This window comes from Rhinatrema bivittatum, chromosome 13, assembly GCF_901001135.1.
Source record: "Rhinatrema bivittatum chromosome 13, aRhiBiv1.1, whole genome shotgun sequence".
In the NCBI taxonomy this organism is placed as follows: Eukaryota; Metazoa; Chordata; class Amphibia; order Gymnophiona; family Rhinatrematidae; genus Rhinatrema; species Rhinatrema bivittatum.
This window is the reverse complement of record NC_042627.1, coordinates 31,342,942-31,361,051: the sequence shown is the minus strand read 5'-3', so window position 1 is coordinate 31,361,051 and position 18,110 is coordinate 31,342,942. Positions and strand designations below refer to the sequence as shown.

Genomic DNA, 18,110 nt, shown 5'->3' with positions numbered 1-18,110 from the left:
TATCTCTGAACAGCAGCACATTCCTGCTTTTTAAATATGAAGCATGGCCAACAGTGCAGTCTCTCCCCTTATGTTTGGAACAAGACTATTCAGGTCAAAGGAGGAACACCCTACAGTATCATAAAAATCCCATGAGCTCAGAATGGACAAGGCCATTTTTGTACTTAGGGGTAGAGATTTCGATTCACATTGTTAATTTTTTTTTGTGCGGCCCGATCGCGGTTTTGTTTATCAGCTGCGCCCGAGCCGATAAACAAAAAAACCTACCCGACCCTTTAAAACTGTTCCCTTAGCTTTCCCCACCCTCTCAAACCCCCCAAAACATTTTACAAGTACCTAGTGGTCCAGTGGAAGTCCCGGGAGCGATCTCCCGCTCTCGGGGCCGTCGGCTGCCACTAATAAAAATGGCGCCGATGGCCCTTTGCCCTTACCATGTGACAGGGTATCCGTGCCATTGGCCAGGCCCTGTCACATGGTAGGAGTAATGGACGGCCGGCGCCATCTTTAAAAATGGCGCAGGCCATCCAGTGCTCCTACCACGTGACAGGGGCCGGCCAATGGCACGGATACCCTGTCACATGGTAAGGGCAAAGGGCCATCGGTGCCATTTTCCGACGGCCCGAGAGCAGGAGATGGCTCCCGGGACCCCCACTGGACCACCAGGTACTTGTAAAAAGTTTTGGGGGGGTTCGGGAGGGTGGGGGAAGCTAAGGGAACAGTTTTAAAGGGTCGGGGTGGGTTTAGGGATTGTTTTGGTGTGCCGTTTTTCCTGCCCTCCCCCAAAACGATAAGAGAACCCCAGGAACAAAATCGTGGGGTTCTCTTATCGGGAGCCCCCGATTTCTGACGATTTTGAAAATATCGTCCAATATTTTCAATCGTCCGAAGCCCGATTCACATCCCTACTTAGGGGTCTATTTACTAAACCTTGTTAAAATTGGCCATTAATACAGACTAATGTACTAATTTTAATGCGAATGTTAACACTGGGCTTAACATTCAGTTTCGCACATAAGGATTAGTACTGTTCTGTAATACATGCATTATAAGGCCCAAACATACTAGCTAATTGTTAGCATACAAAACTTAAAAGTATGATGTTCTGCACTGCCCTGCCCCCCTCCCCGAGCCAATTAGAAGCCTTCATGAAGGCCTGTGGTCCTTGATCCTCACTTCCATCAGTCAGAAACATGGGGCCAATGGCCCTAAACATCCCTATAAAGACCCTGAGACTCCCCCCACCCCTGAGGCCTCTCTCTTCTGTCAAAACCTATCCCTTCTGACATGATCCAGAAGGAAGCCTGTCTCCCTTCAGTCTTGCTTGTGCCAAATTCAACATGATGTCCTCATACTGTAGGATGTCCCACATGAGCTGCAGTTAAATTTTTGCATTAATGTGATATTAATGCATATCACATTATCCAATATGATTCACACTAAGCCATTTTAACTATTAATACATGCTAATCTGCATACTAATCAGCTTATTTACATTTATATGCATTAGGCCATTTTTGTCTGCATTAATGTGTAAATTTACAGGGGTGTGCATTATTTAATGCAGGCACTTAATGCACAAAAGCCTGAACCCTAACATACACCAAAAAAGGAATGGGGGGGGGGGGAGGAGGGAATGTGCAGCCGGCTGAATCACGGCGGTGCCATATCGCACACTGCAGCTGCGTGGAACCCTTTCGCTCCTGTAGCGCCAGTAGAAAAGGTGCAGGTATTTCCAGCGCTACTGCCAGCAATAATGCGCAAAACATTTTCGCCTGCAGCGCTACCGGCCCCTCATTTTACTAAACCCCGCTCAAACTCCTCCCCTTTCCCTCATTTACATTTTAACATCACAATGGGCCGTTATCGCGGGCATTATACAATTTGAAAAATGATCCCCATAATTTATTAAGCAGACCTCTTACTACCCTATTTGGCAAGGGGGTTCTCTCTTTTCATACTTACTACAGAAATACTTAAGATTCAATTCAGCCATGCATACTGGGTTGCATGATATGCCTGCTATGCACCTTAATCCAGAATTAGCCAAATCTGGGCCAACGACAGTGTTTCATAAATCTGATTCTTGGAATCTGCTTTTTGGACAACCAAAATAGCAAATTAATTTAATTCTTAGACCAAATGTAATTAATCTCATGACTGTTCATTGTGCATATCCTGAAAATCCCAAAGGAGGTACGATCAGAAGACAATTATCTTTATTTTAGGTGACTTTTAAAAGCTTATTTAAGAAGGCATTTTGCTTTTCTGCTTTATAGATGTAGTTATGATTGCTCATTTTGCACGAGCACTTTGTATTTAATTTTGTGGCAGTTCCCCCGATTTTACTGTTCACATTTTACTGATGAAAATGTCTAAGGTCCTTATGAATTGGTTTAGTTTCACTTGTTTAAAATTTCTGTGTTTTATTATTTTGGACTGCATATATTTAATGTACTGTCTTCATATGTTGTGCTGTGGTTACACCAAAAAGTTCTATATTATGTTAGGATGATGTTCTTTTTGCATAATGCTGAACATCACCTAGATGGGTGATTAATAAATTTCAATAAATACAAATAAACCCATCTGGGGGACCATCATGACTAGATTTGAGAGCCACTGGGCTAATGTACCCTGCATGATTCAAAATGTGTGTCTACATTGCTTTTTGCAAACAGAAAACCCCCCACAGCTCAGTTTCCTTTTCAGACACCCACTGGAGCACTACCTAAAAGTCCCGGTGTCTTCTGAGAGCTAGCTCATACTGTTTATTATGCTGTCAAATAAATATGTAATTGTGTAATAAGTACTTCATATTAATACTTTCTCGCCCATTAAAACTGTGATGTTTTTCTGATAGCCTAGAACTGAAAAGACATAATTTGGAAACCTACAAGCAAGTCTTTTACATTTCCCATACAATACTATGTTGATTTTCAAATATGACCAGCCTTTCTTTTTATAAGTTAAGCTGAAAATAGCAGCATCTAATAGCTCCCAACGTACCTTCTAAATCTTCTTTTTTTTTTTTTTTTTTTTTTTTAAATTATTCGTTAAACTTGTATTTCTGGTGCACATGCAACATGGAACAATGAACATACAAGCAATTTATTTAAAGAAAATAAAGGTGCAAAATGAAAAGTGCCTCATCAAATTCAACAAGAAAAGCTACACTAGTCACTCTATTTTATATTAATTAAAATATATAAACACTATTTTTGCTGCTCTATATATATACATATATATGTATATGTGTATATATATATATATATATGTTTTCATGCCCATTTACCCTGTAAATATTATAATGCTATTTGTTGCTATTGCTATGGACCCCTTTTCGTGCCGTTCCGCCTACTGACTAGCTGTAGGCACAGGACCATCCTTCATGAAACACTGAGTAAAAGGGAGCATTTCCACCTCTGCCCAGCTGGGCAGTCTACGCTGAGGAACGGTGATTACTGTGTAGGAAAGTCCGAGGGCAGTGCAGTGCAGGAAAAGGAAATTTTCACTCTACAGTTGTCCCTCTTCTCCTGGACAAAGAAAAACTCAGGATGGAGATGTGAAAGCAAGAAAAAAAAGGGTCCATATTCGTAGGCATAATGGAAATCATATATATGAGAAAAACAAGTTCAACTTTCGTTTCCCTTCCTCTGCTCGACCCTGACCACCGAAAAAATGTGCAGCGTGCAGGCTCCCCTGGTCAGCGCAGGGCCTCATAAAGTGTCTTGGTTTATTCTTTTTTTTTTTTTTTTTTTAATGTTTGTACTTCAGACATTCCAGAAGTGCCTAGGTGATACATTTACCCATCAATCTGCATCGTTGGCTCAAATTCTGAAGTAAATAACTCCTTGTACAATGGAGGAAAATGAAGTCGCACAATGTCTGGGTATATTGCTTTAAACGCCATTAGCTTCTCTGTATGTCGTCCACACAACGCTCTTAAGGTAGACACTTTGCATATTAACTGGAAGGATAAAAAACAAACAGAAGACACAATAACTTCCAGAGCCAACCAGTGTGACCTCAACTCTCTTTACCCTGCTTAGATCTGAGCAGGAACTTGTCTCAACTAGTCTTGTAATGAGAAACACTACTCTTTAATATGATGTATTTTAAAGAGGTCCATATTCAAAAGCATTTGGCCAGATAACTCAGAAATGTATCCATCTAAATGAAGATTTGGGCACTTAGCCAGCTAAATTCTAGCTTCCTAAGTTAGAGCGTTCCAGAGGCGGAACTAGGAGGAGTTGAGTTAGTCGGCCAAGTTATCTGGCTAACTCCAATATTCAAAGTTAGCCGGCTAAGTCTGGTCTGGCTAAAGAACCTGATAAAAGTAGCTGGCTAACTTTGATAACCACCTATATTCAATAGTGTGGTTGCACATGGACCTCAATATGTTGTATTTTATTTGATGGGGGAACTTATTGTATTAATTGAGAAGGAGTGTGATGGAGCCATCATTTCCCTAGTAAAAGCAGAAACTCAGTAGGTCTGTATTAGGGACTTGTATTACTGTTATATTTATTATATGTTGTACTTATGTATTGTACTGCTTAAATATAAACTGCTTTGGGAAAAAGAGGTGATATATAAGCGTAAATGGAAATATTTGTTTGGGGCTTTTTCCTTGTTTTACTTTTTATTATTTTTAATATAATTTCCTACTAATGAAATAAAAAGGAAAAAAACCCATCTCTTTCAGTCAGGAAAAATCCACAACATGTATTTGAAAAACCACAAGACTAAGTTAAACCTAGAGTCCACCACATGGAGAGAGAGGAGAACAAAAGGGGGCAAACCAATTAATAGTAATTCTAAGAAATATCCCAGGAAGGGAACCATCTCCACACTGATACCAAGCAATCCACATTGTGTCACCATAATACAACTACTGGGCAGATGGAGTTGAATTTGGGTCTTCAGGAGTCACCCCACAGAGGTGGGAGGCTTTCTCACAAAGAAATACTTTCAAATAGTCTGGTTTAGTAAAAATAAAAGTTTTCTCTTGAAACTTAATACATTACATGGGAATATTAAAAAGGAAGCCCCTCCAAGGGCGGGCATAACAAAAGAAATTCCTTTCTTACAGCTTGTGTAAATGAAGACAAATCTGGGACAACCTGAATATTACGATCATAAAAAAGGGAATTGGTTTCTAAAGAAAAATTTCAAAATCAGATCTCTGTTTGAGGGCAGCATGAAGGACGCAGTGAGAGTAGATCTACTGGATGTTTCATCACATGAAGATTCTAGTATCTCCATGAGCTTAAACCCAACAAGTGAGACAAGAATATCTTCTACAGGATCTCTGTGTCACAAGATGCCAGGCATATAAGCCTTGGAGATAAACGTCCAAGGGAGGTTTCAAAATATCTAAGAAGTAACTTCTGAGCAATCTTCTGGGCAGATATCAACCTGTTCCGAGGAAAGTTAAGAACATGCAAATTCTTGGATTGAATAGCGTTCTCTAGATTTTTAACTTGGATTATAAAATAATGTTAACAAAGGCTACCACTCTTTTGCTGCATTTAGTCACATGGGAGTGACATTCCTTGATGACACTCTCCTGAACTGAAAACTTATCAAGTTATCTATCACAACTATGCAAAACATCTAGGGAAAGAAATCAACTCAAAGTTTTCACTTATCAGAATTTCAATAAAAAACATAAGACTCAAAAAATATTCTTGGGGTTAAATTAAACAGAACTTTTATATAAATTGTTAGTCAGACGGTAAAAGATACTTCAATTCAATTTAATGGAAGGGTATTTTCTTCTGAGAAGCTGTGCAGAGGAATAATGGAAAGAAAATTACACAAAACATTTGTAAGAGGTACACTGTGTCCATAGCCTACAATCTCTAATCCCCAAATTCCCTTCTTTAGGGCTGGGAGTACTACAGAGATTCCCCATTTTTATTTTATATTTTAGGTCTCTCACTATTGAAAAGACTCCTGATGGTGTGGTATGCTCCAGCTTGAGTTTATCAGAGCACCTTCAGGGGGGTGGTGAAATCATGGCACTTGGGCTAACTTTTTCCACTCAACAAGAGCCCTGGTGTGTTCCAAGCCACAGGAACTTTTTAATTAGTGTAATGCTAACAAACTGAGGTTTACATTCCACGCAAGTTTACATTTCTCCAAATTAGAAGGCATTAAAAAAACATAGGGAATCCCTGGTACTACTGGAGAGCTAAAATAAAAGGAGTAACTCTGGGGAAAAGGAATTTCCCCCTTTAAATGCAAAATGCCAAGAGCTAAATAGTAAGCCGTATTTTTAATTTACCAAATTTTATCCAACTTGTACCTTTTATTGGTATTATCATGTTTTGATAATTAAATAACTGCATATACATTCATTACAATGATTATTGGGTGGTTTGGTCTGGAATTTAAGCACTGAACTCTGAAGACTGATGTCTCATTTTCCTTTCTACCATTTACACATGCCCTGGAAAGTGTTACTAGACTTCCCTATGCTCAATTCAAGGGCCCCATTTAGCGGTGGATTTTAAAAGCCTTGCACTAACAAAAATGGCCACATACGTGCATAAGTGGGCCGTGCAGGAGCTACGTGAATTTTAAATAGCCCTTCATGCACGTAACATTGCTACAGCTCCTAAGAAAGGGAGAGAGAGAGGGAGAGGGAGAACGCGAGAAAGAGAACCTCTTTATAAGGCTCAGTCTGATATTCTATATATGTACCATTGTAAGGGGCACTTTGATTCGGGGTGGGGTGTTACAGAAACATTCAGGGGTATTCATTGTAAAAATGACATCATTAAAGAATTTTAGACCTCATAAGTGATGAAAATTCTAACAAAAGGAGTTGATTTGGACACTGCAGTCTCTGCTGGCTGCATTGTACAGATCAACTCCTTTTCATCACTTATAAGGACTAAAATTATTTAATGATGGCCACTTACAGTCTCCTACAATTCCATGGCAAAGTGCAGATGCTGCAGCATTGCATGAGACTGGAAGCCCAGCTATTGACATCTAGTAAATGACCAATACAAAATGAATACTTCTGTTCACAGAGCAAATGACCTGAAGAAATCCATAAAAATGACAAATGCTTGCAGAGAAAACAACTATGCAACAGCTGCATAAGGTGACTGTCTCACCTTTGTTAGAATTTCATCCTCCCGGTGGTTCTTCTGTAGCACATGCTGAAGTGCTAGTTGAATCTTCTGCTGGAGTTTCTCTATCTTTAGTTTTTCCTGAAGCCACGAACGATCTAAAGGACAGTATCTTTTTTAAACTTCTCATCTGAATAGATTTTTTTATTCTCCCCCCAAAAGAAAACATAAGAAGGGTAATTTTCAAAGGAACGTTTGCGAGTCAACTACTATTACTACTTAAAACTTCTATAGCGCTAATCGACATATGCAGTGCTATACAAAAAAACATATAAGTGACAGTCCCTGCCCAGTTAAGCTTACAGTCAAGACAAACAAATGCCATTTCTGCACATAAAAAAATGTTCTAAATTCAGAAAAGGCTTTATACAAAATTCCCCGCCTAATATGTGGGATAACTTAAATATGTAGGTCATGCATGCACGTAAGTTTATCCAAACTGAGCAGAGACATTCCTTGGGGGTAGGACAGGGTTCAGAAGAGATTTGTTACGCATATGCTTTTGGATTTTCAAAAGGTATGCATGTAAATTTTCAGGAAAAAATTCTGCACATATTTTAGCAAGTGTAAGCATATGTGGGTAGATTTGGTGGGATAATTTCCAAAGCGGACTTATGTGTATATTTGCCAGCTGATTTATGTGTAATATAGTCTGACAAACTACCTAAACCTATAGGTGCTTTTATACATTGTAGAACCACCTAAAATTTATATCAAGTTATATTTTATACTATGGGGCGGATTTTAAAAGGGTTACGTGCGTAATATACACGCGTAACCCTTTTAAACCCGCTCCTGTGTGCGCCGAGCCTATTTTGCATAGGCCAGGCAATGCGCGCAAGCCCCGGGATGCGTGTATGTCCCGGGGTTTGACAAAAGGGGCGAGGAGTGGGCGGGGCGGGAACGAGGCCTCCGGCACAGCGGCCATGCTGGGGGATCATGTGCCGGCGCGCACAACCTATGCCTGCCCAGAGGCAGGCGCAACTTATAAAATAAAGGTAGGGGGCGGGAGGGGAAGGAAGGAAAGTTCCCTCCGAGGCCGCTCTGATTTCGGAGCAGCCTTGGAGGGAACGGGGAAAGACATCGGGGCTCCCCTAGGGATCGGCACGCGCAAGGTGCATAAGTGTGCACCCCCTTGTGCGCAATGACCCCGGATTTTATAACATGCGCGTGGCTGTGCGCGCATGTTATAAAATCAGGGGTAGATTTGTGCGCTCTGGTTTGCGCGAACAAATCTACGCCCGCGCATAGCTACTAAAATCTGGCCCTATGTGTAGACAATTGCACCCCACTTTATTGGAAAAATGAGTTATAAAGTAATAAATTAAATAAAATTCAATTAAAATGGATCTAGGTTTTATTACATGAAAGCGTTTTTTTAAGCTGTCACTTGTCCAACAAATTCAGTAATGTCTTACCTGCAGACATTAAAACAAACGCAGAAAACAATGCAATTTCATCTTCTGTCAGATGCATAGAACATAAACTCTTGCCAAAATCAAACACAAAACTAATAAAATCTTCACAACCTGTAGAATGAAAAAGGTAAAGGAAATTTAGGGTTTTCTCCCCCTAAGATTTATTTTTAAACAAGCAACAAAATGATTATGCTTTTGGAGGGATGGAGACAAGCTAACGGCATTGCTCTTTCCAAGCATGTGTTGGAAAATCCAGTTTGACTCTGCATTTAGCAACGCCACAAAAGTAGATAGGGCTCCCCTTCCAACTGAGAAAGCAATTTTCTGAGGCATTCACTTACGTAAAATAGCCTGACTGAACATTGTTCTTAAATGCAACTAAAAGCACACACAGGTTTCCATAGTATGTATATGTATGTGTATGTCTATATATTTAGCTGCAGGGGAAGAAAAAAAAGAAAAAAAAAAAAAAGGAGGTGCTCCTCTGGGCGTTTAGATTTAGAGAAGGAAAATGTACATGTACTATTTTTCCACCTCCACCCACACAAATAGCTGTTAGCAGTACACTTTGCGCTTCCTAATTTTCAAAGTGAACCAACACGAGTTTTGTACTACGTGGGTTCTTTAAATATGGCTCCTTCAGCTCCTGCTCTGACCTGCATCTTTTCCACCAGAACAAACTTTAGTACTGAGCTTGTCTTTGTGGAGATTGCTTTAACCATCAACAAGCCTACTAATGTGAGTGCCTCGAATGAGAAGACCTGCTGACTGCTGGGGGAAGAACTATTGACAACTATAGATTTCCAGCTCGTGTTCCGCTCTGCCTTGATGACGCTAGGGGGCGTTAGTTTGAAATCTCTGGGGTTGATGCCAAAGGCACCACGCGCTCTTGTCACACACAAGAAGCAACACAATAAAGGGGCAGCTCCTCTGTGTACATTTTTCTGGGGGTTGAATATTCTAGTTGCATGGTCATCTCTCAGTTTTGGAGTTTACTCCAGGTATTGTTGAGCTTGGTTCTGTATAAATTTGACCTGTTGTCTAAAATACAAATTCTTGTGTGTATCAGTCAGGGTTACTATGAAGGGATTCCATGCCATGAACCAGGTTTAAATAGACCTGAAAAGTTGCTGGGAACAGCTAAACTGCAAAGCCAAACTGGGTGCAGAACACACACATGCACTTCCCAAAAAGCTACTGTCCACATCAAAACTTGTGTACCAAATGAAAAGACAGTTTATTATAAGTATCTTCAGTTACTGTAGAAGAGCATAACTTTCAACTTCACAACAAATCAACTGCCAAACTAACTACTGTCAGAGAAAGAGCTGTCTCGTTGGCGGGCCCAAAACTGTGGAACTCTATGCCACCTGAATTGAGGCTACAAAGAGATATGAAACTGTTTAGAAAGGCGCTAAAAACGTGGTTTTTTAATCAAGCATTTGATATAGAATTGAGCAAATGATTTTATCTTTATTTTAATTATTTTTAATTTCATTTTAATCCATTTATTGTAAGTGATTTTATTTATTTACTATTTAATGTTTATTTCAGTTTTATTTTAAGACCAAATTCTATTTTAATTTGTGTAATTTGTTTTAAGTATCATGTCTGTTCTTTTTTAAATTTTTACAATGTAAACAGTTGTGAAGGTTGAAAAACTATACATCAGTATATAAAACCGAATAAATAAGACTTTTCTCTCAGCCTTACTGCCTTAAATCTTTGAAATATAGCCAAAGTTTTGTATATTTAATTGTTGGTGTGTCTTTGAATTGCTCAGACTGCAGCACTGTAGTGTGGAGTATTGATATTGATTCTTAAGAACATAAGAAATTGCCATGCTGGGTCAGACCAAGGGTCCATCAAGCCCAGCATCCTGTTTCCAACAGAGGCCAAACCAGGCCACAAGAACCTGGCAATTACCCAAACACTAAGAAGAGTCCATGCTACTGATGCAATTAATCCACCACAAACTTCTATATAAATAAAAATGTAAATGTTCGTTTGTTCAAAATCTTAAATCTCTGAAATTTCTTCGATTACTTTGAAATTATGAAACAACGTTGCATTCGATTTCGCGCGTGTTTTTATATACCTATATTATATAGATGTCACACCTCTACTGGGAAGGGGTAGGGACTGCTGGACAGTTACACACAGGAGGAGGAAAGGGTAAAAGAGTCGCCGAGCCAGTCCGTCCACCACCGGGGAAGGGGGGGGGAGGGAGTTGGGACGGCCGGAGCAGAGCTAATGCGCATTGTGAAATTAAACTAGACTGAGCCACGGCAACGCGTGGCCAGGTACAGCTAGTTTATAATAATATTTTAAGGGACCTTCATATCATCCCCTCACTTTGACATATTTTAAAGCCTTACGTAATGCTCTATTGATGAATCAAAGGGGTATTCCTTTTAATCATTGGTCCAACATTTTTAACAATTTTTTAAAAATATTTTTGCAAAAAACTTTTAAATATTTAAAAAGTGCACTATTTCCCCGTTTCGTTGAACTTCAACACAAGAAGCAACACAATAAAGGAGCAATGAAACGGGGAAGTAGTGCACTTTTTAAATATTTAAAAGTTTTTTGCAAAAATATTTCAAAAAAATTGTTAATGTTGGATCAATGATTAAAGGAATACCCCTTTGATTCATCGATAGAGCATTACGTAAGGCTCTAAAAGATGTCAAAGTGAGGGGATGATATGAAGGTCCCTTAAAATATTATTATAAATTGTGGTGGATACTTTTTTTGTGTGCAATTGTCAATTCGTATTACCCATTAAGGCTTTTTTTCTATATTACTGATGCAATTAATAACAGTGGCTATTCCCTAAGTAAACTTGATTAATAGCCGTTAATGGACTTCTCAAAGAACTTATCCAAACCTTTTTTGAACCCAGCTATACTAACTGCACTAACCACATCCTCTGGCAACAAATTCCAGAGCTTTACTGTACGTTGAGTGAAAAAGAATTTTCTCCGATTAGTCTTAAATGTGCTACTTGCTAACTTCATAGAATTGCCCCCTAGTCCTTCTATTATTCGAAAGTGTAAATAACCGCGTCACATTTACTCGTTCAAGACCTCTCATGATCTAAAGACCTCTATCATATCCCCCCTCAGCCGTCTCTTCTCCAAGCTGAACAGCCCTAACCTCTTCAGCCTTTCCTCATAGGGGAACTGTTCCATCCCCTTTATCATTTTGGTTGCCCTTCTCTGTACCTTCTCCATCGCAACTATATCTTTTTTGAGATGCGGCGACCAGAATTGTGCACAGTATTCAAGGTGCGGTCTCACCATGGAGCGATACAGAGGCATTATGACATTTTCTGTTTTATTAACCATTCCCTTCCTAATAATTCCTAACATTTGGTTTGCTTTTTTGACTGCTGCAGCACACTGAGCCGACGATTTTAAAGTATTATCCACTATGATGCCTAGATCTTTTTCCTGGGTGGTAGCTCCTAATATGGAACCTAACATCGTGTAACTACAGCAAGGGTTATTTTTCCCAATATGCAACATTTGGATATCTTTAAGGAGTACAGGCCTCTTGCAGATACATTAAAAAAAAAAGATTTTGCTGCATACATGAAAAGACAGGAATAAATTGAGAATAGTTTCATTTAGTACAGTCAAGAATTTCACCCAAATAATTGTAAAATCATGGTACCTTCCTTGTCTGCCACACAGAACTTGGATCACATGTGCTTCATAGACTGTCTGCTACCCAAACTTGTGTTGTGTTGTGTTAAGCTGCCCTTATTTCTCTTTCAGGTTAGCATTTCTGCCTTGCTGTCCTTGCCAATTCATTTTGGCTCCTGTGTTAACATTTATTTTATTTATTTAACTTCTTTTTCTATACCGACACTCAAGACCATCTTCCTGACAGCAGAGGTGCTGCCCGCCTGAGTGACACACGCCTCTGTTGCGTCCACAAAGAGTATGACACGAGAGCTTTCTCCTTTGTTGTAGAATACTTGGACTCTTAAGATTTGCCTTATTTGCCCTTATGATGATGTTTGTTTATATTGCCATTAAGCAACGTTGTGGTTTCTCTCCTCTGTTTAATCTGTTTGCCTGATATTGGTCAGCATGAATAATATTTTTTATGCTTCCATTCAGCTTGAGGGAAGCATTCAAGCAATCCTTGTGATTTTAGGACCCGTGTGTCAGAATCAAACCTGTGGAAGATGATGTGGGGAAACTAAGCGATCATTTGCTGCATAAGAGACTTTGATGATTATCCCCTGCTGCAGACAAAGGTCTCAAAACACGGTGCGTGTTGGGAAATTTATATTTCAAGCAGCAACATAAGTTAAGTTGCTTCTCTCAATTTTATGTGCAAAAGGATGAAAAAAGAAAAAAAAATAAGCCCAAAACAGAACGATGATTAGATTTAAAGCGACGAAGATCATTTAACTGGGAGTGCTCAATATGAAGTAGATTTTAAAAGCTTTGTGTGTGCAGAAATGGCCACTTACATGCGGGAGCTACGCAAATTTTAACTAGCCGGGAAGGGCGCACACAGAATAACTGGGCGGAAAAGGGGCAGAGCATATGTGCTCCAGAGGCCGGGCCAGCACTGACGTGTGTATGTTATGCACACTGCTTTGCTACAGCTCCTTGTTAAGCGCAGGAGTCTGGTGAACATTGGGGGGAGGGTGGGGGGGGGGGGAAGAGACTCTTTATAAGGCTCAGTTTGATACTCTATATATGGACCACTGTAAGGGGGCACTTTGAATCGGGGTGAGTTTTCAGGAGGTGGGTTGGAGTTGGGGGGGGGGGGGGGTTGTTACAGACACATTCAGGAGGTATCTATTGTAAAATTGACATCATTAAAGAAGTTTTGACCTTACAAGTGATGAAAAGGAGTTGATTTGTACAATGAAGCTACTGCAGTGTACAAATCAACTCCTTTTGTTAGAATTTTCATCACTTATAGGGATAGATTTTAAAACATATGTGTGCGCATCCATGAAATCCGTTGGCTGCTTGCGGATGTGTGGGTGGCACTCGCAAGGGAGGGGTGATGAATTTTTGCAACGTCTGTGTGGCGATGCAATCAGGTCTTCCCCAGTTCCCTAACCCTCTGCCTAACCTTCCTACCCCTTCCCCTCCTCCCCACCCCCTAAACCTAACCTACCTTGCCAGAATTTTTTAATTTTATTACTTGCTGCTCCTCGGCACGTGCTTCCCTGGGACAGCGGCTAATGGCCGTTGTCCTGGCCGGCCTCTGTCCCGCCCTGCCCCTCCCAAAACACGCCCCCCCCCTTTCTCAGGGCCTGGCAGTTATGCACATATCGCCTTATAATGAGTATGTCTCTCTTTCTCTCTCTCTCCTTAAGTTCACCAGACTCCTGCGCCTAACAAGGAGCTGTAGCAAAGTGGCACGCATAAGATATGTGCGTAAAACTGCAGACATGTGCGCGTGAAGAGTATTTTAAAACCCATGGGCTGGATTTTAATAGATACGCGCGTAACCCTTTTAAAATCTGCCCCAGTGTGCGTAGGTTATAAAATAGGGTGTATTTTTGTGGGCAGTGAGAATCGCGAGTTTATGGGCATGCGCACGCGGTCCTTTTAAAATCTACCCGTATGATGGTCCAATATAGACTTTAGATTTAATTTAAAAATTTCATAAGAAGTGTGACTTGCAATTAAAGTGCAATTGGAGGGATTTTTATACCAATGATTACAATGATCCGAATGCTCCGACTGCTTATCAGTCATGGCTTGTTTAAGTATGAGGTTTTTTCCTCCTTTTCTAACAAAATTGGGTTTTGTTTCACTAAGCACTGACTACTTGTGTAGTGAAGATTGTTTTGTGTGTGCTGCTCCCACAGAGCTCAACAATGCCTGCCACCCTTTTTAACATATACCTTTTCCTGTTATGTCAATTTTTGGCAAAACTTGGGGTTTTGCAGACAGCATCCGGTTTTTCCTCCTGTGTCATCGTCCATTCCTGACATTCATACTCAAATTTCGGTCTATCAGGAATTCAAGGCTGACTGTTTCATAATAAATGTGCATTGAACCTCAGACAAGCAGAGTTTATTCTGCTCGCCTGCTTTACTCTTACTGATCTGCCTTTTTTTACAACATGGTGATCATCAAATTCCTAATCTTAGCCAAGTGTGTAACCTTAGTATTCAGATAGATTCTCCACTGTTATTTGGTTGCCACAAAAAAAGACTGCTGCTAAGGTGTTTTTTTAAGCTTAGGTTACTGTGTAACCTACAACTTATTTTATCAGATAATGATTTCCAAACATTGAATGGTGATAGCTCCACTTGACTAGTACAATGCTTTATATCTGGGTTTACCACAAACTATTCTATGAGCCCTCTAATTAGTACAAAATGCTGCAGCTAGGCTGGTTACCAGTAGTCAGATGCCAGAACATATCACTCCTGTATTAGCAGGACTCCACTGGCTCCCAGTAGTGTGGAGAGACATTTAAAATTTTAATGATCGGCTTTAAAGCCATAAACCTAAATAAACTCCTCCCCATACCTGCTGAAGAAAAATCAAATGAACAGAAAAAAAGATTCCTGAAATGGAATGTTTTGTTTTTTTTTAATATATAATAAATTCATTGTATTGTACATAAAAGAGGAACATGAAGGCAAAAACAATGATATCACAAATTACACATCCTGGCCCAAACAGTTTTCAATTAAAGACTGATTATTATTATTAATTTTATATTCCGCCTTTCAGACACTTCAAAGCGGATTACATTCAGATACTTTGGGTATTTCCCTAGCCCCAGAGGGCTGACAATTTAAGACCGCATCTGAGGAAACAGAGGGTGAAGTGACTTGCCCAAGGTCACAAGGAGCGGCAGCACTCCCCTCCTTTTCCGAGCGTGGTCGTGAGCTCCATCAGAATATGTCTTACCTAAGGACAGTCTCTGCATTTCTTGCATTTATTTCACAGGCATTCAATAGAGCAGGAATGGCCAACTCCAGTCCTTCAGGATCACATCGAGTCTGGGTTTCAGCATATCCAAAATTAATATTCATGAAATATACTTGCATATATTAGGTCTAAGAACTAGGCTAATTTTCATATGTTGGCTATCCTGAAACCCTTAACTGTTTGCACTCCTCAACAATTAGAGCTGGTTCCTGCTTTAAATCTGAAATCTGATTCTGATAACCCCTTTCCCCTCCCCTGTCCCCCAACAGATCCAGTTCTGAATATATTCAGAATGAATATAGTACACTACAGCTGCACAGATCTGGTTTAAGAACCAATTTAATATGCATAATTTGGTTACCCTGAAAACACTAGGGTGGCTTACAGAGCTGGAAATGAGAATCACTGAAATCAAAATGGTATAGAGAGAATGTATTTGTGGGTAGGTGTTTTTTAAGACTGTGTCTCTGTTTTTATGATTGTCCAATTATATTTGTGTGTATTGGTTTATGTATATACAATTGCAATCCACTATGAGCATGTAGATGAATTTGCGGAATATAAGCTAATTAAATAAAGAAAGGCCTATTTGTTCCCTGCACTTTAAAAAGACAGTGAGGCCCAGATACATTTCTGCAGAGAGCAGTAATTTATCAGGTTACAATTACTCAGATAACTTTACTAATATATTTAGCAGCATGTAACCAGTTATGCATTCCACTGAATATATCCGAATAAAGACTAATTATCCGAATGAAGCCATTTGGATAACTTTAGAACTGCTCTCCAGCATGATGAAAGTTATCCGGATAACTTTCAGTATCTGAGATATCTGGCTAAGTTAGCTGGATAACTTTGACTGCCGAAAAACATTGCGCCCGCACATTTATCTGGATAATTTTTACTGGATAATGACTTACCCGGGGAACATTTATCCAGTTAGAGAAGAATTTAAAACCTCAGGATTTGACCAGGTACCTCAAAGGTTACCCGGACAAACCCCTTTGAATCTCAACCTCAATGGTTCAAGCAAAGGCATGATGGGCAATTCTAGTTCTGAAAACTTTGTTTAAAAAAGCCACAGAAAAATATTACACTGAACAGCAGTTACTATGATCATTAGCATATGATGACCAATTTATATCATAAATAATATCTGAAATCCAATAGCTTAATTGTTGCAATAATTTACCAGCTATCATTGTGATGACGTAGCTTTCGTTTTCCTGCTTCTATTCCCTTTTACTAATATTTTATCATGAAAGTGGTTAGAAGATATCCTTACCTAATGATTTGAAAACATCTGGGCTAGCATATTTCCCATCAAAGTACACTGTGTTGTTCTGGGAGTCAAAGGCACGGCACATTCTGATAAACACAACTTCTAAAGAACCTGAATGCAAGCAATATATTGTTTAATTTATGGCTTACTAGGGACTTTATTTCTAATGTACTAAAAACAAGGGTGTTAACAAAATAAGTTTTAATGTTTAATAGCTACTGTATATAACATAGTAGTTATGGGGTTCTTCAATTATAATAAAATGATCTATTGGGAATGGTTAAATTTACTACTATAATTAAAAACTGTTACACTGAAGTGCACAGAAAGTAGCAGAAACAACATTTAATACATTAACTTTTCATGGTTTGTTTCTTACAGCATATTTTGCTAGTTTTTCAGAATAATGTAAAATAAAGCTCCTTAATCACTGTCAAGAATAAATTAGAGCTCTACTTTACCATCTTTACTGCTAAGCAGTGCAGTTCTATGTATACAATAAACCAGGCTCCCTGTACTATGAGCAGCCATGTAATTGTACATCTAAAAGCTAAGGCAGGGGTGGTCAACTTTAGGTCCTTGAGAGCAGCAAACAGGCCAGGTTTTCAGGATATCCACAATGAATATGCATGAGATAGATTTGCATACAATGGAAGCAGTGCAGGCAAATCTAATCTCATGCATATTCATTGTGGACGTCTTGAAAGCCTGGCCTGTTTGTGGTTCTCGAGGACCAGATTTGGCCACCCCTGGTCTAAGGGCTCATGCCTTATGGGTCAGCCATGTCTAGCTAAGAGGCATCAGGCCAAAGTTTCATGCGTAGTGGCAATGCAGGGACAGTATGCCTCATTGACCCTGCAGATACCCCCTCCTCTTCTACAGTTATACTTCCTTTATTAAACGACAAAAACAAACAAACAATGTTTACAGTTCCACCGTCTCCAGTCCAAATCTTAGGACGGGGGAAAGGGAACAGAAAGGAAGGGTGAAGTGAGGCAATGGGGATGAAAGAAAAGGAGGGGAATAGCTAGGAGAGACAGAGGTGGTATATTTTTTTATTTATTTATTATTTTTTTATTTTTATATACCGATGATCCTGTATACAATACATTAGAGATGTGAATCGTGTCCTCGATCGTCTTAACGATCGATTTCGGCTGGGAGGGGGAGGGAATCGTATCGTCGCCGTTTGGGTGTTTAGAGTATCGTGAAAATCGTTAAAATCGTGAACCGGCACACTAAAACCCCCTAAAACCCACCCCCGACCCTTTAAATTAAATCCCCCACCCTCCCGACCCCCCCCCCCCCCGAATGCCTTAAATTACCTGGGGGTCCA

General features: G+C 39.7%; 1 protein-coding gene across 2 annotated transcripts in view; it reads right to left on the bottom strand.

The window, feature by feature from the left end:
- Positions 1 to 3,016: 3,016 nt before the first annotated feature.
- LOC115075078 (nuclear receptor ROR-alpha) overlaps positions 3,017 to 18,110 on the bottom strand; it is a 170,794-nt gene continuing 155,700 nt past the window's right edge. For both annotated transcript variants that reach the window (XM_029575242.1, XM_029575243.1), the window contains exons 7-10: positions 16,778 to 16,885; positions 8,564 to 8,674; positions 7,131 to 7,243; positions 3,017 to 3,967 (exon numbers count right to left, since the gene is read on the bottom strand). In XM_029575242.1, coding sequence (XP_029431102.1) covers positions 3,803 to 3,967; positions 7,131 to 7,243; positions 8,564 to 8,674; positions 16,778 to 16,885 — 497 coding nt within the window. In that variant the 3' untranslated portion in view covers positions 3,017 to 3,802. The remainder of the gene's footprint in view (positions 3,968 to 7,130; positions 7,244 to 8,563; positions 8,675 to 16,777; positions 16,886 to 18,110) is intronic.